Source organism: Oncorhynchus gorbuscha, unplaced genomic scaffold, assembly GCF_021184085.1.
Source record: "Oncorhynchus gorbuscha isolate QuinsamMale2020 ecotype Even-year unplaced genomic scaffold, OgorEven_v1.0 Un_scaffold_1429, whole genome shotgun sequence".
Classification (NCBI taxonomy): domain Eukaryota; kingdom Metazoa; phylum Chordata; class Actinopteri; order Salmoniformes; family Salmonidae; genus Oncorhynchus; species Oncorhynchus gorbuscha.
Window position 1 is genome coordinate 75,001 of NW_025746211.1, and position 25,000 is coordinate 100,000.

Below are 25,000 nucleotides of genomic sequence, written 5' to 3' on the forward strand. Positions count from 1 at the left end.
TCTAGAGACTGGTCCCAGATCTGTGGTGAGGTTTCTAAATGTGGTGTAGCTACAGACTGTAATGTATCTAGAGACTGGTCCCAGATCTGTGGTGAGGTTTCTAAATGTGGTGTAGCTACAGACTGTAATGTATCTAGAGACTGGTCCCAGATCTGTGGTGAGGTTTCTAAATGTGGTGTAGCTACAGACTGTAATGTATCTAGACACTGGTCCCAGATCTGTGGTGAGGTTTCTAAATGTGGTGTAGCTACAGACTGTAATGTATCTAGAGACTGGTCCCAGATCTGTGGTGAGGTTTCTAAATGTGGTGTAGCTACAGACTGTAATGTATCTAGACTGGTCCCAGATCTGTGGTGAGGTTTCTAAATGTGGTGTAGCTACAGACTGTAATGTATCTTGAGACTGGTCCCAGATCTGTGGTGAGGTTTCTAAATGTGGTGTAGCTACAGACTGTAATGTATCTAGAGACTGGTCCCAGATCTGTGGTGAGGTTTCTAAATGTGGTGTAGCTACAGACTGTAATGTATCTAGACACTGGTCCCAGATCTGTGGTGAGGTTTCTAAATGTGGTGTAGCTACAGACTGTAATGTATCTAGAGACTGGTCCCAGATCTGTGGTGAGGTTTCTAAATGTGGTGTAGCTACAGACTGTAATGTATCTAGACACTGGTCCCAGATCTGTGGTGAGGTTTCTAAATGTGGTGTTGCTACAGACTGTAATGTATCTAGACACTGGTCCCAGATCTGTGGTGAGGTTTCTAAATGTGGTGTAGCTACAGACTGTAATGTATCTAGAGACTGGTCCCAGATCTGTGGTGAGGTTTCTAAATGTGGTGTAGCTACAGACTGTAATGTATCTAGAGACTGGTCCCAGATCTGTGGTGAGGTTTCTAAATGTGGTGTAGCTACAGACTGTAATGTATCTAGACTGGTCCCAGATCTGTGGTGAGGTTTCTAAATGGGGTGTAGCTACAGACTGTAGTGTATCTAGAGACTGGTCCCAGATCTGTGGTGAGGTTTCTAAATGTGGTGTAGCTACAGACTGTAATGTATCTAGACTGGTCCCAGATCTGTGGTGAGGTTTCTAAATGGGGTGTAGCTACAGACTGTAATGTATCTAGAGACTGGTCCCAGATCTGTGGTGAGGTTTCTAAATGTGGTGTAGCTACAGACTGTAATGTATCTAGACACTGGTCCCAGATCTGTGGTGAGGTTTCTAAATGTGGTGTAGCTACAGACTGTAATGTATCTAGACACTGGTCCCAGATCTGTGGTGAGGTTTCTAAATGTGGTGTAGCTACAGACTGTAATGTATCTAGACACTGGTCCCAGATCTGTGGTGAGGTTTCTAAATGTGGTGTAGCTACAGACTGTAATGTATCTAGAGACTGGTCCCAGATCTGTGGTGAGGTTTCTAAATGTGGTGTAGCTACAGACTGTAATGTATCTAGAGACTGGTCCCAGATCTGTGGTGAGGTTTCTAAATGTGGTGTAGCTACAGACTGTAATGTATCTAGAGACTGGTCCCAGATCTGTGGTGAGATTTCTAAATGTGGTGTAGCTACAGACTGTAATGTATCTAGAGACTGGTCCCAGATCTGTGGTGAGGTTTCTAAATGTGGTGTAGCTACAGACTGTAATGTATCTAGAGACTGGTCCCAGATCTGTGGTGAGGTTTCTAAATGTGGTGTAGCTACAGCCTGTAATGTATCTAGAGACTGGTCCCAGATCTGTGGTGAGGTTTCTAAATGGGGTGTAGCTACAGACTGTAATGTATCTAGAGACTGGTCCCAGATCTGTGGTGAGGTTTCTAAATGTGGTGTAGCTACAGACTGTAATGTATCTAGAGACTGGTCCCAGATCTGTGGTGAGGTTTCTAAATGTGGTGTAGCTACAGACTGTAATGTATCTAGAGACTGGTCCCAGATCTGTGGTGAGGTTTCTAAATGTGGTGTAGCTACAGACTGTAATGTATCTAGAGACTGGTCCCAGATCTGTGGTGAGGTTTCTAAATGTGGTGTAGCTACAGACTGTAATGTATCTAGAGACTGGTCCCAGATCTGTGGTGAGGTTTCTAAATGTGGTGTAGCTACAGACTGTAATGTATCTAGAGACTGGTCCCAGATCTGTGGTGAGGTTTCTAAATGTGGTGTAGCTACAGACTGTAATGTATCTAGAGACTGGTCCCAGATCTGTGGTGAGGTTTCTAAATGTGGTGTAGCTACAGACTGTAATGTATCTAGACTGGTCCCAGATCTGTGGTGAGGTTTCTAAATGTGGTGTAGCTATAGACTGTAATGTATCTAGAGACTGGTCCCAGATCTGTGGTGAGGTTTCTAAATGTGGTGTAGCTACAGACTGTAATGTATCTAGAGACTGGTCCCAGATCTGTGGTGAGGTTTCTAAATGTGGTGTAGCTACAGACTGTAATGTATCTAGACTGGTCCCAGATCTGTGGTGAGGTTTCTAAATGTGGTGTAGCTATAGACTGTAATGTATCTAGACTGGTCCCAGATCTGTGGTGAGGTTTCTAAATGTGGTGTAGCTACAGACTGTAATGTATCTAGAGACTGGTCCCAGATCTGTGGTGAGGTTTCTAAATGTGGTGTAGCTATAGACTGTAATGTATCTAGAGACTGGTCCCAGATCTGTGGTGAGGTTTCTAAATGTGGTGTAGCTACAGACTGTAATGTATCTAGACTGGTCCCAGATCTGTGGTGAGGTTTCTAAATGTGGTGTAGCTACAGACTGTAATGTATCTAGACTGGTCCCAGATCTGTGGTGAGGTTTCTAAATGTGGTGTAGCTACAGACTGTAATGTATCTAGAGACTGGTCCCAGATCTGTGGTGAGGTTTATAAATGTGGTGTAGCTACAGACTGTAATGTATCTAGACTGGTCCCAGATCTGTGGTGAGGTTTCTAAATGTGGTGTAGCTACAGACTGTAATGTATCTAGAGACTGGTCCCAGATCTGTGGTGAGGTTTCTAAATGTGGTGTAGTTACAGACTGTAATGTATCTAGAGACTGGTCCCAGATCTGTGGTGAGGTTTCTAAATGTGGTGTAGCTACAGCCTGTAATGTATCTAGAGACTGGTCCCAGATCTGTGGTGAGGTTTCTAAATGGGGTGTAGCTACAGACTGTAATGTATCTAGAGACTGGTCCCAGATCTGTGGTGAGGTTTCTAAATGTGGTGTAGCTACAGACTGTAATGTATCTAGACTGGTCCCAGATCTGTGGTGAGGTTTCTAAATGTGGTGTAGCTACAGACTGTAATGTATCTAGACTGGTCCCAGATCTGTGGTGAGGTTTCTAAATGTGGTGTAGCTATAGACTGTAATGTATCTAGACTGGTCCCAGATCTGTGGTGAGGTTTCTAAATGTGGTGTAGCTACAGACTGTAATGTATCTAGAGACTGGTCCCAGATCTGTGGTGAGGTTTCTAAATGTGGTGTAGCTACAGACTGTAATGTATCTAGAGACTGGTCCCAGATCTGTGGTGAGGTTTCTAAATGTGGTGTAGCTACAGACTGTAATGTATCTAGACTGGTCCCAGATCTGTGGTGAGGTTTCTAAATGTGGTGTAGCTACAGACTGTAATGTATCTAGACTGGTCCCAGATCTGTGGTGAGGTTTCTAAATGTGGTGTAGCTACAGACTGTAATGTATCTAGACTGGTCCCAGATCTGTGGTGAGGTTTCTAAATGTGGTGTAGCTACAGACTGTAATGTATCTAGACTGGTCCCAGATCTGTGGTGAGGTTTCTAAATGTGGTGTAGCTACAGACTGTAATGTATCTAGACTGGTCCCAGATCTGTGGTGAGGTTTCTAAATGTGGTGTAGCTACAGACTGTAATGTATCTAGAGACTGGTCCCAGATCTGTGGTGAGGTTTCTAAATGTGGTGTAGCTACAGACTGTAATGTATCTAGACTGGTCCCAGATCTGTGGTGAGGTTTCTAAATGTGGTGTAGCTATAGACTGTAATGTATCTAGAGACTGGTCCCAGATCTGTGGTGAGGTTTCTAAATGTGGTGTAGCTACAGACTGTAATGTATCTAGAGACTGGTCCCAGATCTGTGGTGAGGTTTCTAAATGTGGTGTAGCTATAGACTGTAATGTATCTAGACTGGTCCCAGATCTGTGGTGAGGTTTCTAAATGTGGTGTAGCTACAGACTGTAATGTATCTAGAGACTGGTCCCAGATCTGTGGTGAGGTTTCTAAATGTGGTGTAGCTACAGCCTGTAATGTATCTAGAGACTGGTCCCAGATCTGTGGTGAGGTTTCTAAATGGGGTGTAGCTACAGACTGTAATGTATCTAGACTGGTCCCAGATCTGTGGTGAGGTTTCTAAATGTGGTGTAGCTATAGACTGTAATGTATCTAGACTGGTCCCAGATCTGTGGTGAGGTTTCTAAATGTGGTGTAGCTACAGACTGTAATGTATCTAGAGACTGGTCCCAGATCTGTGGTGAGGTTTCTAAATGTGGTGTAGCTACAGACTGTAATGTATCTAGAGACTGGTCCCAGATCTGTGGTGAGGTTTCTAAATGTGGTGTAGCTACAGACTGTAATGTATCTAGACTGGTCCCAGATCTGTGGTGAGGTTTCTAAATGTGGTGTAGCTACAGACTGTAATGTATCTAGACTGGTCCCAGATCTGTGGTGAGGTTTCTAAATGTGGTGTAGCTACAGACTGTAATGTATCTAGACTGGTCCCAGATCTGTGGTGAGGTTTCTAAATGTGGTGTAGCTACAGACTGTAATGTATCTAGACTGGTCCCAGATCTGTGGTGAGGTTTCTAAATGTGGTGTAGCTACAGACTGTAATGTATCTAGACTGGTCCCAGATCTGTGGTGAGGTTTCTAAATGTGGTGTAGCTACAGACTGTAATGTATCTAGACTGGTCCCAGATCTGTGGTGAGGTTTCTAAATGTGGTGTAGCTACAGACTGTAATGTATCTAGACTGGTCCCAGATCTGTGGTGAGGTTTCTAAATGTGGTGTAGCTACAGACTGTAATGTATCTAGAGACTGGTCCCAGATCTGTGGTGAGGTTTCTAAATGTGGTGTAGCTATAGACTGTAATGTATCTAGAGACTGGTCCCAGATCTGTGGTGAGGTTTCTAAATGTGGTGTAGCTACAGACTGTAATGTATCTAGAGACTGGTCCCAGATCTGTGGTGAGGTTTCTAAATGTGGTGTAGCTACAGACTGTAATGTATCTAGACTGGTCCCAGATCTGTGGTGAGGTTTACAATGACTGTTAAATCTGAGGCAACAACAAACTTGTATTTCTGCATTGTGTTCCCTTTCTCAGTACAGTATTGGACTCCACTATTGTACTGTCAAACATGACATGTGACAATGACCATGGGAGTTGACTAGACAAATCTGGAACCAGGAAAGGCTCACAGAAATATTTGGGGGATTTCTGAAGCTGCCATTTTCCACCTAAACCCATGTTTAACAGACTACCATCCAACCCTCTCTCTCTCTCTCTTTCGCTCTCTCTCAGGCCTGTTACTCTGTGCTAATATCTGTCTCTTATCAGACCTGGCTCTCTCACAGCCCCTCTCCTCTCTCCTCTCCCCCTCTCCTCTCTCCTCTCTCTCCTATTCTCTCTCTCTCCTCTTCTCTCTCCTCTCCCCCTCTCCTCTCTCCTCTCCCCCTCTCCTCTCTCCTCTCCCCCTCTCATCTCCTCCTCTCTCTCCTATTCTCTCTCTCCTCTCCCCCTCTCCTCTCTCCTCTCCCCCTCTCCTCTCTCCTCTCCCCCTCTCATCTCCTCCTCTCTTTCTCTGTCTCTCTCTCTCTCTCCCTCCCTTCCTCCCTCTCTTACTGACTCTTCATTGTCCTGCTCTGGGTAAAGATAGCCTCTGCCACGGATAAAGGAGGGTGTGAAGGAGACCAGACATAACACACACACACACACACACACACACACACACACACACACACACACACACACACACACACACACACACACACACACACACACACACACACACACACACACACACACACACACACACACACACACACACACACACACAGACACAAGCACACACAAACACACAAACACACACACACACACACACACACCACGTCCATTGGTGAGAGAGATTGCCAGGCCCTCGGGGCAGACAGAGTAGGGCATGCTGTTGCTAGGTAATGAGGTTTATCCCCGTGGAGGTGAACCACGGACCCCTTCACCTTGAGGTCCTCTCCTTGTGTACTTGCTGTCATGGATTTGAAGGCACTGGATGGGTGTAGTCATTGGCTTGAGGGAGTTTCACCATTTTGGTTTCACCTGTCCTGTGTTTTGTTTGTCACATAAGTGCAGATGAAGGGAAGGACAGGCGGAGAGGACAGGGGGAGAAGATCGGAGAACAGGAGTAGAGGAGGGGAGAACAGGAGGAGAGGACAGGAGAACAGGAGGAGAGGACAGGAGGAGAGAAGGAGCCACCAGCATACCCGATGACGTTGATCCCCATTAGTTCCTGTCAAGGCAGCAGCTACTCTTCCTGGGGTTTATTATGGATCCCCATTAGTTCCTGCCAAGGCAGCAGCTACTCTTCCTGGGGTTTATTATGGATCCCCATTAGTTCCTGTCAAGGCAGCAGCTACTCTTCCTGGGGTTTATTATGGATCCCCATTAGTTCCTGTCAAGGCAGCAGCTACTCTTCCTGGGGTTTATTATGAATCCCCATTAGTTCCTGCCAAGGCAGCAGCTACTCTTCCTGGGGTTTATTATGGATGCCCATTAGTTCCTGTCAAGGCAGCAGCTACTCTTCCTGGGGTTTATTATGGATCCCCATTAGTTCCTGTCAAGGCAGCAGCTACTCTTCCTGGGGTTTATTATGGATCCCCATTAGTTCCTGTCAAGGCAGCAGCTACTCTTCCTGGGGTTTATTATGGATGCCCATTCATTCCTGCCAAGGCAGCAGCTACTCTTCCTGGGGTTTATTATGGATCCCCATTAGTTCCTGCCAAGGCAGCAGCTACTCTTCCTGGGGTTTATTATGGATCCCCATTAGGTCCTGTCAAGGCAGCAGCTACTCTTCCTGGGGTTTATTGTGGATCCCCATTAGTTCCTGCCAAGGCAGCAGCTACTCTTCCTGGGGTTTATTATGGATCCCCATTAGTTCCTGTCAAGGCAGCAGCTACTCTTCCTGGGGTTTATTATGGATCCCCATTAGTTCCTGCCAAGGCAGCAGCTACTCTTCCTGGGGTTTATTGTGGATCCCCATTAGTTCCTGCCAAGGCAGCAGCTACTCTTCCTGGGGTTTATTATGGATCCCCATTAGTTCCTGCCAAGGCAGCAGCTACTCTTCCTGGGGTTTATTGTGGATCCCCATTAGTTCCTGCCAAGGCAGCAGCTACTCTTCCTGGGGTTTATTGTGGATCCCCATTAGTTCCTGCCAAGGCAGCAGCTACTCTTCCTGGGGTTTATTATGGATCCCCATTAGGTCCTGTCAAGGCAGCAGCTACTCTTCCTGGGGTTTATTGTGGATCCCCATTAGTTCCTGCCAAGGCAGCAGCTACTCTTCCTGGGGTTTATTATGGATCCCCATTAGTTCCTGTCAAGGCAGCAGCTACTCTTCCTGGGGTTTATTATGGATCACCATTAGTTCCTGTCAAGGCAGCAGCTACTCTTCCTGGGGTTTATTATGGATCCCCATTAGTTCCGGCCAAGGCAGCAGCTACTCTTCCTGGGGTTTATTATGGCTCCCCATTAGTTCCTGCCAAGGCAGCAGCTACTCTTCCTGGGGTTTATTATGGATCCTCATTAGTTCCTGCCAAGGCAGCAGCTACTCTTCCTGGGGTTTATTATGGATCCTCATTAGTTCCTGTCAAGGCAGCAGCTACTCTTCCTGGGGTTTATTATGGATCCCCATTAGTTCCTACCAAGGCAGCAGCTACTCTTCCTGGGGTTTATTATGGATCACCATTAGTTCCTGTCAAGGCAGCAGCTACTCTTCCTGGGGTTTATTATGGATCCCCATTAGTTCCTGCCAAGGCAGCAGCTACTCTTCCTGGGGTTTATTATGGATCCCCATTAGTTCCTGCCAAGGCAGCAGCTACTCTTCCTGGGGTTTATTATGGATCCTCATTAGTTCCTGCCAAGGCAGCAGCTACTCTTCCTGGGGTTTATTATGGATCCTCATTAGTTCCTGTCAAGGCAGCAGCTACTCTTCCTGGGGTTTATTATGGATCCCCATTAGTTCCTGTCAAGCCAGCAGCTACTCTTCCTGGGGTTTATTATGGATCCCCATTAGTTCCTGCCAAGGCAGCAGCTACTCTTCCTGAGGTTTATTATGGATCCCCATTAGTTCCTGCCAAGGCAGCAGCTTCTCTTCCTGGGGTTTACACAATAATGTCTTTCTGAGGATGATGTTTACAATAATGTCTTTCTGAGGATGATGTGTAGGATAATGTGTAGGATCATGTCTTTCTGAGGATGATGTGTAGAATAATGTCTGATACAATTAGATTTCATTCAAACTGTATATGCAACTAACCAACTAACTCACACCTCTCCTCTCTCCCCTACCTCCTCCCCTCTCTCCCCCTCTCTCCTCTCTCCCCTCTCTCCCCCTCTCTCCCCCTCTCTCCCCTACCTCCTCCCCTCTCTCCCCCTCTCTCCCCCTCTCTCCCCCTCCTCCCTCCTCTCTCCCCTAACTCCTCCCCTCTCCCCCTCTCTCCCCCCCCCTCCCTCCTCTCTCCCCTCCCCTCTCTCCCCTACCTCCTCCCTCTCTCTCCCCTCTCTCCCCCTCCTCCCTCCCCCCTCCTCACTCCCTCAAGTGTACGGCCACAACATGAAGAGCAGTAATGATTTTGTGGGGAGGATCGTGATTGGCCAGTTCTCCACGGGTCCCCCTGAGACCTCCCACTGGCGCCACCTGTTGGCCAGTCAGAGAACTCCGGTTGAACAGTGGCACAGCCTGCGCTCACGGGCAGAGTGTGACCGCGTCTCCCCCGCCTCGCTGGAGGTCACATGATAGAGCTGGAGAGGGATCAGGAGTTAGAGGTTAAGGGTCAGAGGTCAGGAGGAGAGGTATAAGCTCAAAGGGTTGAGGTACACAGTAGGAAAGAGGAAGATGAAAGGGGGTCAGGAGTTAGAGGTTAGAGGTCGGGGGTTTGATGTCAGGGAGGTGAGAAAAGGGGGTTAGAGGAGAGAGAAGGAGAGAGAGAGAGAGAGAGAGAGAGAGAGAGAGAGAGAGAGAGAGAGAGAGAGAGAGAGAGAGAGAGAGAGAGAGAGAGAGAGAGAGAGAGAGAGAGAGAGAGAGAGAGAGAGAGAGAGGGAGAGACAGGGAGAGAGACAGGGGAGAGAGAGAGACACAGGGGAGAGAGAGAGAGACACAGGGAGAGAAGAGAGAGGGACACAGGGAGAGAGAGAGAGAGGGACACAGAGAGAGAGAAAGAGGGAGAGAGAGAGATAGATAGAGAGAGGGACACAGAGAGAGAAGAGAGAGGGACACAGAGAGAGAAGAGAGAGGGACACAGAGAGAGAGAAAGAGGGAGAGAGAGAGATAGATAGAGAGAGGGACACAGAGAGAGAGAGAGAGAGGGACACAGAGAGAGAAGAGAGAGGGACACAGAGAGAGAGAGAAGAGAGAGAGAGAGAGAGAGAGAGAGAGAGAGAGAGAGAGAGAGAGAGAGAGAGAGAGAGAGATAGAGAGATAGATAGATAGATAGATAGATAGATAGATAGATAGATAGACACAGGGAGAGGGACACAGAGAGAGAAGAGAAGAGGAGGGACACAGAGAGAGAAGAGAGAGGGACACAGAGAGAGAGAAAGAGGGAGAGAGAGAGAGATAGATAGATAGATAGAGAGACACAGGGAGAGGGACACAGAGAGAGAAGAGAGAGGGACACAGAGAGAGAGGGAGAGAAGGAAGGGGAGACAGAGGTCAGGGTTAAGGCCACCAGCAGGGCCGGATTAAGAAATCATAGGCCATGGCTTAGACATTGCTCAAATTTTAATAGTAAAGACGTCATTTAACTGTAAAAATATATATTTGTCTCAGCCCGGGCCCCAGGCCTATGGTTGGAGGTTCCAGTAAATAATTTAAAAAATATATATACATTTCTATTTGTCTCGGCCTCAAGGGCCTCGGGGCTTCAGGCCCTGCATTAATCAGGCCCTGCATTAATCAGGCCCTGCATTAATCAGCCCCTGCATTAATCAGGCCCTGCGTTAATCAGGCCCTGCGTTAATCAGGCCCTGCGTTAATCAGCCCCTGCGTTAATCAGGCCCTGCGTTAATCAGGCCCTGCGTTAATCAGGCCCTGCATTAATCAGGCCCTACGTTAATCAGGCCCTGCGTTAATCAGGCCCTGCATTAATCAGGCCCTACGTTAATCAGGCCCTGCGTTAATCAGGCCCTGCATTAATCAGGCCCTGCATTAATCAGGCCCTGCATTAATCAGGCCCTGCATTAATCAGGCCCTGCATTAATGCAGGCCCTGCGTTAATCAGACCCTGCATTAATCAGGCCCTGCATTAATCAGCCCCTGCATTAATCAGGCCCTGCATTAATCAGGCCCTGCGTTAATCAGGCCCTGCATTAATCAGGCCCTGCATTAATCAGACCCTGCCAACAAGATGAACCGTCCTCAGCTCTCCAAAATTGCTGCCTCTCTTCCCCTCACCTTCCTGACTGACCTCCCAGCCTCCTAGCAGTGTGACCAGAGACAGAGGGATGTGTCCCAAATGACACCCTATTCCCTATATAGTGCACTACTTTAGACCAGAGCCCTATGGCACCATACTCCCTATATAGTGCACTACTTTAGACTAAGGACCCCTCCTCCCTATGGGCCCCTCCTCTCTATGGGCCCCTCCTCTCTATGGACTCTCCTCCCTATGGGCCCCTCCTCCCTATGGGCCCCTCCTCTCTATGGGCCCCTCCTCTCTATGGGCCCCTCCTCTCTATGAGCCCCTCCTTTCTATGGGCCCCTCCTCTCTATGGGCCCCTCCTCTCTATGAGCCCCTCCTCCCTATGGGCCCCTCCTCCCTATGGGCCCCTCCTCCCTATGGGCCCCTCCTCTCTATGAGCCCCTCCTCTCTATGGGCCCCTCCTCCCTATGGGCCCCTCCTCTCTATGAGCCCCTCCTCTCTATGGGCCCCTCCTCCCTATGGGCCCCTCCTAACCCTATGGGCCTCTCCTCCCTTTGGGCCCCCCCTCCCTATGGGCCCCTCCTCCCTATGGGCCCCTCCTCTCTATGAGCCCCTCCTCTCTATGGACCCCTCCTCCCTATGGGCCCCTCCTAACCCTATGGGCCTCTCCTCCCTTTGGGCCCCCCCTCCCTATGGGCCCCTCCTAACCTCCCTCACGACGCCAGGACAGCGGAGTCAATCACCACCTTCCGGAGACACCTGAAACCCCACCTCTTTAAGGAATACCTAGGATAGGATAAGTAATCCTTCTCACCCCCCCCTTTAAGATTTAGATGCACTATTGTAAAGTGACTGTTCCACTGGATGCCATAAGGTGAATGCACCAATTTGTAAGTCGCTCTGGATAAGAGCGTCTGCTAAATGACTTAAATGTAAATGTAAATGTTACCAGGTGTCCTAACCCAGCTTTAATGTTACCAGGTGTCCTAACCCATCTGTATTAGGTTACCAGGTGTCCTAACCCAGCTGTTTAAGGTTACCAGGTGCCCTAACCCAGCTGTATTGGGTTACCAGGTGCCCTAACCTAGCTGTATTGGGTTACCAGGTGCCCTAACCTAGCTGTATTGGGTTACCAGGTGCCCTAACCTAGCAGTATTGGGTTACCAGGTGCCCTAACCCAGTTGTTTAATGTTACCAGGTGCCCTAACACAGCTGTCCTAACCCAGCTGTATTGGGTTACCAGGTGTCCTAACCCAGCTGTATTGGGTTACCAGGTGCCCTAACCCATCTGTATTAGGTTACCAGGTGTCCTAACCCAGCTGTTTAAGGTTACCAGGTGCCCTAACCCAGCTGTTTAAGGTTACCAGGTGTCCTAACCCAGCTGTTTAAGGTTACCAGGTGTCCTAACCCAGCTGTTTAAGGTTACCAGGTGTCCTAACCCAGCTGTTTAAGGTTACCAGGTGTCCTAACCCAGCTGTTTAAGGTTACCAGGTGTCCTAACCCAGCTGTATTGGGTTACCAGGTGCCCTAACCCAGCTGTATTGGGTTACCAGGTGCCCTAACCCAGCTGTATTGGGTTACCAGGTGCCCTAACCCAGCTGTATTGGGTTACCAGGTGCCCTAACCCAGCTGTATTGGGTTACCAGGTGCCTGTGGTGCTAGAATGATTGTAGTGCCTCAGTGCTGACAGACTGGTGCTAACACAGGTACAGTGGACTGAGTCCCTAGGTTGAGACCATGCCTCTACAATTCACAGTGTTCAACTGACAACACATTGGGGTGCGTCCCAAATGACACCCTATTCCGTACACAGTACACTACTGGGCCCTGGTCAAAAGTAGGGCACTATTTAGGTAACAGGGTGCTATATTTTGAATTGGGATGCAGCCATTAACTGAAAAAATAGTTGATGTTCTCTGAAGTGGTTGACTAACTAACGGTTGCTGATAATCGATGGTTTGAAATAGTTGGAAGTGGATCCAAACTTTACTTGTCTGTGGAAATCATAGAGTTGGATAGAGGGCTCATCTTCACATCTGTTACATAAAGGCTACTGTGACAGCATGGGCAGCGCCATTGAGGGCTTTCTCCATTTTAGAGTAGTTTCTACTACTACTGCCCCCTGGAGGGTGTTGTCTGAACAGGTATAAAGACAAGGTTGGTGATTTACTGCCCCCTGGAGGGTGTTGTCTGAACAGGTATAAAGACAAGGTTGGTGATTTACTGCCCCCTGGAGGGTGTTGTCTGAACAGGTATAAAGACAAGGTTGGGGATTTACTGCCCCCTGGAGGGTGTTGTCTGAACAGGTATAAAGACAAGGTTGGTGATTTACTGCCCCCTAGTGGGTGTTGTCTGAACAGGTATAAAGACAAGGTTGGTGATTTACTGCCCCCTAGTGGGTGTTGTCTGAACAGGTATAAAGACAAGGTTGGTGATTTACCTCCCCTAGTGGGTGTTGTCTGAACAGGTATAAAGACAAGGTTGGTGATTTACTGGCACCTGCAGTTATGTAATGTTAGTATAGTATAATTCATTGGCTGATCAGTCCTACTGACCTGGATGGAATTCGGTAATCCTTTTCTAACCCATAGCAAGTCCCAGCCAGTCGACTACTTCAAAATGGTGGAAGTCCTGGGCTCTGCCCATGCTACAACAGGCTTTGTGTCGCTAGAGCTGTCTATCCAAGTCTATGGTGGAAATTCCGCCGCTGTTTCTGCTGTGGTTGTCCCAAATGGCACCCTATTCCCAATGTAGTGCAGTGCTTTGATCAGAGACCATAGGTTCACCTCCATAGGTCAATAGTTAGTGCACCATATAGGGAACAGGGTTTCATTTGGGACACAATATGATTCTGTACAATACTGTATCAAGCCTAGTCTAGCCAACTTTACAGTGAAGATTGTATTACAAGTGATGAAAACGTATAAATACTCAATATAATGTGCTAGTGAAGATAATATTTTTTATTATTTTCTGTCAAATTGATGCATATATATATATATATATATTAGATATATATTTATCTCAGAATTGTTTTTCTGTGTGTATATATTCATGGCCTTTTCTGCTGTTAAGGAAAAATGAACAAATCGATGTAAAAGTAGTTAGATAAAGTAGTTAGATGATGTAGTTAGATGACGTAGTTAGATGAAGTAGTTAGATGATGTAGTTAGATGATGTAGTTAGATGATGTAGTTAAATGACGTAGTTAGATGATGTAGTTAGATAACGTAGTTAGATGATGTAGTTAGATGACGTAGTTAGATGACGTAGTTAGATGATGTAGTTAGATGACGTAGTTAGATGATGTAGTTAGATGATGTAGTTAAATGACGTAGTTAGATGACATAGTTAGATGACGTAGTTAGATGACGTAGTTAGATGATGTAGTTAGATGACGTAGTTAGATGACGTAGTTAGATGATCTAGTTAGATATTGTACAAAAGAAAAGAGTAGAGCTGAACGAGAAGAACAGATTGTGTGTTGTCCAACTTTTAAAAACGGGTTTTTAAACATGTTTTCTTTCTCAACGTTTCACAGCTTTAATCTAGAACCAAACAAGTAGTGATTTTACTGAGCTCCTTCCTCCTCCTCCTCCTCCTCCTCCTCCTCCTCCTCCTCCTCCTCCTCCTCCTCCTCCTCCTCCTCCTTCAGCTCGGTCACTATAAACACAGGCTGCATCCCAAGTGGAACCTATGTAGTGCACAATCATGGCACGTAGGGTTTTAGTCCAAATGTAACTATAGAGGGACCCTCTGTCAACAGTACTGCACTATAGAGGGACCCTCTGTCAACAGTACTGCACTATAGAGGGACCCTCTGTCAACAGTAGCACTATAGAGGGACCCTCTGTCAACAGTTCTGCACTATAGAGGGACCCTCTGTCAACAGTACTGCACTATAGAGGGACCCTCTGTCAACAGTACTGCACTATAGAGGGACCCTCTGTCAACAGTACTGCACTATAGAGGGACCCTCTGTCAACAGTACTGCACTATAGAGGGACCCTCTGTCAACAGTACTGCACTATAGAGGGACCCTCTGTCAACAGTTCTGCACTATAGAGGGACCCTCTGTCAACAGTACTGCACTATAGAGGGACCCTCTGTCAACAGTACTGCACTATAGAGGGACCCTCTGTCAACAGTACTGCACTATAGAGGGACCCTCTGTCAACAGTACTGCACTATAGAGGGACCCTCTGTCAACAGTACTGCACTATAGAGTTCTTACTGGGGTTTAATATGTCCTAAATAGCACCCTATTCCCGAGAAAGTGTACCCTGTAGGCCTCTGGTCAAAAGTAATGCACTATATGGGGAATACGGCCCATAGGTCTCTGGTCAAAAGTAGTGCACTATATAGGGAATAGGGCCCATAGGCCTCTGGTCAAACATAGTGCACTATATGGGGAATAGGGTACCATAGGCATAGGGCTCTGGTCAAACGTAGTGCACTACATAGGGAATAGGGCCCATAGGCCTCTGGTCAAACGTAGTGCACTACATAGGGAATAGGGCCCATAGGCCTCTGGTCAAACGTAGTGCACTACATAGGGAATAGGGCCCATAGGCCTCTGGTCAAAAGTAGTGCACTACATAGGGAATAGGGTGTCATTTGGGACAGACGTGATGTGTTGTGGTCTGCCAGTCTGTGTGAACGTCAGTGTTTCTCCATCTGGAACCGGTGATATTTGCTGTCTGTTTTCGGTACTACATGTGTCTCTATGTGTCAGTTTGACTCATCTGTTTCAGTGAGTATAAACACATATAATCTGGTGGTACACCTCGCTGTCAAGAGGAATTGGTTGTCGTTGTTGTTGAAGATGGACATCTGGGGCCGTGCCAACATATCAAACATCTCAGAGTGGGAGTGCGTAGCCTAGTGGTTAGAGTGTAGAGGCGGCAGGGTAGCCTAGTGGTTAGAGTGTAGAGGTGGCAGGGTAGCCTAGTGGTTAGAGTGTAGAGGTGGCAGGGTAGCCTAGTGGTTAGAGTGTAGAGGTGGCAGGGTAGCCTAGTGGTTAGAGTGTAGAGGTGGCAGGGTAGCCTAGTGGTTAGAGTGTAGAGGTGGCAGGGTAGCCTAGTGGTTAGAGTGTAGAGGAGGCAGGGTAGCCTAGTGGTTAGAGTGTAGAGGGGGCAGGGTAGCCTAGTGGTTAGAGTGTAGAGGTGGCAGGGTAGCCTAGTGGTTAGAGTGTAGAGGTGGCAGGGTAGCCTAGTGGTTAGAGTGTAGAGGTGGCAGGGTAGCCTAGTGGTTAGAGTGTAGAGGTGGCAGGGTAGCCTAGTGGTTAGAGTGTAGAGGCGGCAGGGTAGCCTAGTGGTTAGAGTGTAGAGGTGGCAGGGTAGTCTAGTGGTTAGAGTGTAGAGGCGACAGGGTAGCCTAGTGGTTAGAGTGTAGAGGTGGCAGGGTAGTCTAGTGGTTAGAGTGTAGAGGCGACAGGGTAGCCTAGTGGTTAGAGTGTAGAGGCGACAGGGTAGCCTAGTGGTTAGAGTGTAGAGGTGGCAGGGTAGTCTAGTGGTTAGAGTGTAGAGGTGGCAGGGTAGCCTAGTGGTTAGAGTGTAGAGGCGGCAGGGTAGTCTAGTGGTTAGAGTGTAGAGGTGGCAGGGTAGCCTAGTGGTTAGAGTGTAGAGGCGGCAGGTAGCCTAGTGGTTAGAGCGTTGGACTAGTAACCGGAAGGTTGCGAGTTCAAACCCCTGAGCTGACAAGGTACAAATCTGTCTGAACAGGCAGTTAACCCACTGTTCCCAGGCCGTCATTGAAAATAAGAATATGTTCTTAACTGACTTGCCTGGTTAAATAAAGGTAAAATGAAAATTAAAACGTGCTGATCTGAGATAAGTTTACTCTTTTAAATATCAACGAATGAGATGATTTGGACAGGACATGGGGACCTGATACCAGAACAGCGTTCCTACTCTGAGAGACTTGATGTAAATACAGCCCCTGGTCATTATAGTTACAATGTCGCTGTGTCTGACCCAAAGCAATAGTTCCTGTGTTTACTGTCTGACTTATGAATCTCTCATAGCTGTACAGCTCTGTCTTGTCGTGGAAGTCCTGGCACAGTGGATGTTTAAAGACTGGATGTTTGTTAATAGTAAGATATACATAGACATACACACGGTTACCTACCTCTTCCACCTCTCCCAGACCTCCTCCACCACTCCCAGACCTTACCTATTCCACCTCTCCCAGACCTTACCTCTTCCACCTCTCCCAGACCTCTTCCACCTCTCCCAGACCTTACCTCTTCCACCTCTCCCAAACCTCTTCCACCTCTCCCAGACCTTACCTATTCCACCTCTCCCAGACCTACTCCACCACTCCCAGACCTTACCTATTCCACCTCTCCCAGACCTTACCTATTCCACCTCTCCCAGACCTTACCTCTTCCACCTCTCCCAGACCTTACCTCTTCCACCACTCCCAGACCTCTTCCACCTCTCCCAGACCTCTTCCACCACTCCCAGACCTCTTCCACCACTCCCAGACCTCTTCCACCTCTCCCAGACCTCTTCCACCTCTCCCAGACCTTTTCCACCTCTCCCAGACCTCTTCCACCTCTCCCAGACCTCTTCCACCACTCCCATAACTCTTCCACCACTCCCAGACCTCTTCCACCTCTCCCAGACCTCTTCCACCTCTCAGACCTCTTCCACCTCTCCCAGACCTCTCCCACCACTCCCAGACCTCTTCCGCCTCTCCCAGACCTCTTCCACCTCTCCCAGACCTCTTCCACCACTCCCAGACCTCTTCCAACTCTCCCAGACCTCTTCCACCACTCCCAGACCTCTTCCGCCTCTCCCAGACCTCTTCCACCTCTCCCAGACCTCTTCCACCACTCCCAGACCTCTTCCGCCTCTCCCAGACCTCTTCCACCTCTCAGACCTCTTCCACCTCTCCCAGACCTCTTCCACCTCTCAGACCTCTTCCACCTCTCCCAGACCTCTTCCGCCTCTCCCAGACCTCTTCCGCCTCTCCCAGACCTTTTCCACCTCTCTCAGACCTCTTCCACCACTCCCAGACCTCTTCCACCTCTCCCAGACCTCTTCCACCTCTCCCAGACCTTTGTGATGTTTCCATATCAAAGTTGTCGTTTCACATCCAATAAAACACCAAATAAAGCTCAATGGTTGTGTAGTGATGAATCAGTGTGTGTGTGTGTGTGTGTGTGTGTGTGTGTGTGTGTGTGTGTGTGTGTGTGTGTGTGTGTGTGTGTGTGTGTGTGTGTGTGTGTGTGTGTGTGTGTGTGTGTGTGTGTGTGTGGAGGAACATGATCAGCTTAATCTCTCCATGGGCTAACAGCTACGGGTCACACACAACATGACCCTATAGTGTGTGTGTGTGTGAACGTTCCGGTTGTTTTGGTTGGAGAGGAATGCACACGCTTAACAAAGGAGGGGAGGGACACAGACCCTGACACACACACACACACACACACACACACACACACACACACACACACACACACACACACACACACACACACACACACACACACACACACACACACACACACACACAGGGAGATCTGACATGGCTCTCTGCCACAGACCTAAGGAACACTGGGAACCAGCTGAGACAGGGACACACACTTTTTCTGCCCCTGATTTGTTTTGAGGGGAATTATCTAAAGATGGAGTTGCCCGTTCAAACCTCTTTAATCCCCTGCTCCCTCAGCCTCACACCTTCCAGGTCACTGCCTGGTCAATCTGTACTGACAACCCACCTCTTAGGCTAAACTACCCCCCCCTTACAATAGACAAGACAACACATTGCAACACATTGTTGCTTCCCAAATAGCCCTCTATTCACTTTGTAGTGTGCTACATTTCAACAGAGCCCAATGGGTATTTTAGGGTGTACACACACCTCACTACCCTTATAAAGTCCTGGTCTCTTCTACACTACATGTCTAGTAACTACAGTGGTGGGATATATAACTACTGTCCTGGTCTCTTCTACACTACATGTCTAGTAACTACAGTGGTGGGATATATAACTACTGTCCTGGTCTCTTCTACACTACATGTCTAGTAACTACAGTGGTGGGTTGTATAAGTACTGCTCTAACTAGCTGTTCTAACTTACCACTCTTTCTTTACCTGCTCAGTTTAATTACCTAACGAGGTGCAGGTAAAGATCTGTGTGTTCTTGTCTTTTTGGTACATACTTGTAAAATAGAAGCATGGTAAGTCCTATTGTCCTGTCACTACCTGGTGGTTCTATATCTTCCCTAGAATAATGTTGTTTACCAATGTGTTGTTGTTGTTGTTGTTCAGGCTGAGCGGGTGATGGAGAAGGAACTCAACTCACTACCTGGTGGTTCTATATCTTCCCTAGAATAATGTTGTTTACCAATGTGTTGTTGTTGTTGTTCAGGCTGAGCGGGTGATGGAGAAGGAACTCAACTCACTACCTGGTGGTTCTATATCTTCCCTAGAATAATGTTGTTTACCAATGTGTTGTTGTTGTTGTTCAGGCTGAGCGTGTGATGGAGAAGGAACTCAACTCACTACCTAGTGGTTCTATATCTTCCCTAGAATAATGTTGTTTACCAATGTGTTGTTGTTGTTGTTGTTCAGGCTGAGCGTGTGATGGAGAAGGAACTCAACTCACTACCTGGTGGTTCTATATCTTCCCTAGAATAATGTTGTTTACCAATGTGTTGTTGTTGTTGTTGTCCAGGCTGAGCGGGTGATGGAGAAGGAACTCAACATTAAGACACAAAACAACCGCAGTCTGTTTTTCTTCTTAAGTGTATTAAAGAATTGATCAAAGTATTGATGATTGGTCCTCGATCTACTACATGACAGTACAGCAGTACATGTAGAGGTTCACACATACACATCAACAACAACTGTCTCAAATAGCACACTGGTTCCTTTTACAGTACACTACTGTTGACCTGAGTCACATAGAGCTCTGTCATAAAGTTGTGTCCTACATAGGGAATAGGGTACCATTTGAGAGTTGACCAAACATCAAAGTATCTTAGTGGTAACAGGGCTGCAGGGTGAAGAGGTGAGAAGGAACACAGAACAGAACGCAGACCGCTGAAGGACCGGGCTGCTTCAGAACAGAATGCAGACTGATGAAAGACCGGGCTGCTTCAGAACAGAACGCAGACTGCTGAAGGACCGGGCTGCTTCAGAACAGAATGCAGACTGATGAAAGACCGGGCTGCTTCAGAACAGAACGCAGACTGCTGAAGGACCGGCTGCTTCAGAACAGAATGCAGACTGCTGAAGGACCGGGCTGCTTCAGAACATAATGCAGACTGCTGAAGGACCGGGATGCTTCAGAACAGAATGCAGACTGCTGAAGGACCGGGATGCTTCAGAACAGAATGCAGACTGCTGAGGGACCGGCTGCTTCAGAACAGAACGCAGACTGCTGAAGGGGAGGGATGGATGGATGGAGGAAGAAGGAAGGAAGGAAGGAAGGAAGGAAGGAACGAAGAACTGCTGAAGGAAGGAGGGATGGATGGATGGAAGGAAGGAAGGAAGGAAGAAAGGAGGGATGGATGGATGGATGGAAGGAAGGAAGGAAGGAAGGAAGGAAGGAGGGAGGGAAGAAAGAAAGAAAGAAAGAAAGAAAGAAAGAAAGGAAGGAAGGAAGGAAGGAAGGAAGGAAGGAAGGAAGGAAGGAAGGAAGGAAGGAAGGAAGGAAGGAAGGAAGGAAGGAAGGAAGGAAGGAAGGATGAAGGATGAGGGATGGAGGGAAGGAAGGAAGGATGATGACTGGCCTTCACATGATAAGTCCCATGTATTCCTCTGTGTGTGTGATGTCGTGAATGGCACCCTATTCAATACCTAGTGCATTATACTGAGGGAGGGAGGGAGGGAGGGAGGGAGGGAGGGAGGGAGGGAGGGAGGGAGGGGGAGGGAGGGAGGGAGGGAGGGAGGGAGGGGAAGAAGAGGGGGAGGTTGAGGGAGGAGAAGAAGAGAGGGAGGTTGAGGGAGGAGAAGAAGAGAGGGAGGTTGAGGGGGAGAAGAAGAGAGGGAGGTTGAGGGGGGAGAAGAAGAGAGGGAGGGAGGAGGGAGGAGAAGAAGAGAGGGAGGTTGAGGAAGGAGAAGAAGAGAGGGAGGGAGGAGGGAGGAGGGAGGAGGGAGGAGAAGAAGAGAGGGAGGTTGAGGAAGGAGAAGAAGAGAGGGAGGGTTGAGGGAGGAGAAGAAGAGAGGGAGGTTGAGGGGGGAGAAGAAGAGAGGGAGGGAGGAGGGAGGAGAAGAAGAGAGGGAGGTTGAGGAAGGAGAAGAAGAGAGGGAGGTTGAGGGGGAGAAGAAGAGAGGGAGGGAGGAGGAAGGAGAAGAAGAGAAGGAGGGAGGAGGGAGGAGAAGAAGAGAGGGAGGTTGAGGAAGGAGAAGAAGAGAGGGAGGGTTGAGGGGGAGAAGAAGAGAGGGAGGGTTGAGGGAGGAGAAGAAGAGAGGGAGGTTGAGGGGGAGAAGAAGAGAGGGAGGGAGGAGGGAGGAGAAGAAGAGAGGGAGGGAGGAGGGAGGAGAAGAAGAGAGGGAGGTTGAGGAAGGAGAAGAAGAGAGGGAGGTTGAGGAAGGAGAAGAAAAGAGGGAGGTTGAGGGGGAGAAGAAGAGAGGGAGGGAGGAGGGAGGAGAAGAAGAGAGGGAGGTTGAGGAAGGAGAAGAAGAGAGGGAGGTTGAGGGGGAGAAGAAAAGAGGGAGGGAGGAGGGAGGAGAAGAAGAGAGGGAGGTTGAGGAAGGAGAAGAAGAGAGGGAGGTTGAGGGGGGAGAAGAAGAGAGGGAGGGAGGAGGGAGGAGAAGAAGAGAGGGAGGTTGAGGAAGGAGAAGGCAACAACAGCAGCAAGAAAGTTCCCCAATATCATCATTTTCAGTGGAGCTCTGTGTGTGTGTGTGTCAGTGTGTGTGTGTTGGACCCCAGAGGTCTAGTTGTCCACTGTGGGGATCTTGCACACGAAGGGAAAGGCTTTGTCACAGCTGTTATCATTCCAGGACCTCAGTGCTGTCAGAGAAACACACACACACACACACACACACACACACACACACACACACACACACACACAGCGCTGTTAGAAACAAAAACAACACTACATTGACTGACTGACTCATCAGCTACGGACTGATGAGTCCACACACACACACACAGCGCTGTTAGAAACAAAAACAACACTACATTGACTGACTGACTCATCAGCTACGGACGTGTGTGTGTGTGTTAATGTGTGTGTGTGTTAATGTGTGTGTGTGTTAATGTGTGTGTGTGTGTTAATGTGTGTGTGTGTTAATGTGTGTGTGTGTTAATGTGTGTGTGTGTGTTAATGTGTGTGTGTGTTAATGTGTTTGTGTGTTAATGTGTGTGTGTTAATGTGTGTGTTAATGTGTGTGTGTGTTAATGTGTGTGTGTGTTAATGTGTGTGTGTGTTAATGTGTGTGTGTGTTAATGTGTGTGTGTGTGTGTTAATGTGTGTGTGTTAATGTGTGTGTGTGTTAATGTGTGTGTGTGTTAATGTGTGTGTGTGTTAATGTGTGTGTGTGTTAATGTGTGTGTGTGTGTGTTAATGTGTGTGTGTTAATGTGTGTGTGTGTGTTAATGTGTGTGTGTGTTAATGTGTGTGTGTGTTAATGTGTGTGTGTGTTAATGAGTGTGTGTGTGTTAATGTGTGTGTTAATGTGTGTGTGTGTTAATGTGTGTGTGTGTTAATGTGTGTGTGTGTTAATGTGTGTGTGTGTTAATGTGTGTGTGTGTTAATGTGTGTGTTAATGTGTGTGTGTGACTCATTACACAGGTGTCTGATCTGGCACCCAGTTGTCCTAATGATGCACACAGTTTATTACCCAACAAGGGAGACCTGAGAGTGATTCAGAACTTAACTGGTTATAGATGCCTGTGTTCTGGCATAAAGGCTCTGAAATAGCCAGGCCTGTTTCTCTGAGTTTCTTTACTAGTATGTGTACCCACTGAATCATGAACCTGTAGACCTCATTACCTAAACTCTGACTCTACTCTCAACTGGGACCTCATTACCTAAACTCATCCCCAGGCTCAATCATGAACCTCAACTAGGTCATCCCCTTACCTCAGTCATGTTTTATTGGGTAATACACTGTGTGTGTGTATGCTTATTGACTGCCTGTGTGTGTGTGTATGCTTATTGACTGCCTGTGTGTCATTATGCTTATTGACTGCCTGTGTGTGTGTATGCTTATTGACTGCCTGTGTGTGTGTATGCTTATTGACTGCCTGTGTGTGTGTCTCACCGCTGTTCTGCCTGTACTCAGATCTCGACACAGTCTTCCTCTTCTGGGATGCGGTGTAAACTCTGACTCGTCGTCAGGCTGGTTGCCATCCCAGTAGCTGTATCCATAGTTACTAAACTCTGGTCCACTCCAGAGTGCCCTCCTACAGTCAGGAATAGTATGACATGGGACATGTAACAACCTGGGCAGACTGCTTTAATGAAAACTGGGAAGTTTAGCTAAAACCTACAACTGACCGTTACCTAAACTCTGACTCTACTCTCAACTGGGACCTCATTACCTAAACTCTGACTCTACTCTCAACTGGGACCTCATTACCTAAACTCTGACTCTACTCTCAACTGGGACCTCATTACCTAAACTCTGACTCTACTCTCAACTGGGACCTCATTACCTAAACTCTGACTCTACTCTCAACTGGGACCTCATTACCTAAACTCTGACTCTACTCTCAACTGGGACCTCATTACCTAAACTCTGACTCTACTCTCAACTGGGACCTCATTACCTAAACTCTGACTCTACTCTCAACTGGGACCTCATTACCTAAACTCTGACTCTACTCTCAACTGGGACCTCATTACCTAAACTCTGACTCTACTCTCAACTGGGACCTCATTACCTAAACTCTGACTCTACTCTCAACTGGGACCTCATTACCTAAACTCTGACTCTACCCTCAACTGGGACCTCATTACCTAAACTCTGACTCTACTCTCAACTGGGACCTCATTACCTAAACTCTGACTCTACTCTCAACTGGGACCTCATTACCTAAACTCTGACTCTACCCTCAACTGGGACCTCATTACCTAAACTCTGACTCTACTCTCAACTGGGACCTCATTACCTAAACTCTGACTCTACTCTCAACTGGGACCTCATTACCTAAACTCTGACTCTACTCTCAACTGGGACCTCATTACCTAAACTCTGACTCTACTCTCAACTGGGACCTCATTACCTAAACTCTGACTCTACTCTCAACTGGGACCTCATTACCTAAACTCTGACTCGACCCTCAACTGGGACCTCATTACCTAAACTCTGACTCTACCCTCAACTGGGACCTCATTACCTAAACTCTGACTCTACTCTCAACTGGGACCTCATTACCTAAACTCTGACTCTACCCTCAACTGGGACCTCATTACCTAAACTCTGACTCTACTCTCAACTGGGACCTCATTACCTAAACTCTGACTCTACTCTCAACTGGGACCTCATTACCTAAACTCTGACTCTACTCTCAACTGGGACCTCATTACCTAAACTCTGACTCTACTCTCAACTGGGACCTCATTACCTAAACTCTGACTCTACTCTCAACTGGGACCTCATTTTAGGCCCGTTTGGAAAGTAAATAAGAGGTTTGCACGTCAGATATGTCCTGTTAGCTGGTACCACCCCTACCTTGTCACAACACAACCAATTGGCTGAAAGAATGAAAGAAATTCCACAAATGTACTTTTAACAAGGTACACCTGTTAATTGAAATGCATTCCAGGTGACTACCTTATGAAGCTGGTTGAGAGAAAGCCAAGAGTGTACAAAGCTGTCATCAAGGCAAAGGCCGGCTACTTTGAAGAATCTAAAATCTAAAATCTATTTTAATTTTTTTAACACATTTTTGGTTACTACATGATTGCATATGTGTTATTTCATAGTTTTAATGTCTTCACTATTATTCTACAATTTAGAAAATAGTTTTAAAAAAATAAAGAAAAACCCTTGAATGAGTAGATGTGTGCAAACGTTTGACTGGTACCATACATCCTGGTTGGAATATTCTTTGTATTACGTCTGAGGAGACATCTGCAGAGATTGAATTCACGATAACTGCTGCAGATGTCAACCCCCAGAGTATATTACCTTAAAAAGACAAGTACAGTATGTTTGTTGACAACATATGAGGTAGTGATTATCCAGGCAGTGGTGCTTAATGGGGTTTCTGGAAAACTACCCAGAAGATTCCGGGAATTGGGAGGGAATAAACAGGAAATCCAGAATCCTGGGAATTCTGGGAAAGATCCTGGAATGTTTGAACCCTCAGTGTTTACCTGTCTCCTGTCGTGAAGGCCGATCCATATGTCTGTTGGTATCCCTGGGATACGGCTGTTGACCAGATCGTAGACGAACACATT

At 47.5% G+C, this 25,000-nt stretch overlaps 1 protein-coding gene and 1 pseudogene across 1 annotated transcript in view; one reads left to right on the plus strand and one right to left on the minus strand.

Annotated features, from left to right (window-relative positions):
• Positions 1 to 9,240, plus strand: part of LOC124022794 (synaptotagmin-17-like) — a 58,832-nt gene extending 49,592 nt beyond the window's left edge. Inside the window, 1 exon segment of the mRNA XM_046337477.1 lies at positions 8,806 to 9,240. Within this exon segment, the coding sequence (XP_046193433.1) occupies positions 8,806 to 9,002 (197 nt within the window). The 3' untranslated portion in view covers positions 9,003 to 9,240.
• A 12,280-nt stretch (positions 9,241 to 21,520) lies between these two features.
• The window catches only part of LOC124022795, a 13,077-nt pseudogene continuing 9,597 nt past the window's right edge, over positions 21,521 to 25,000 (minus strand).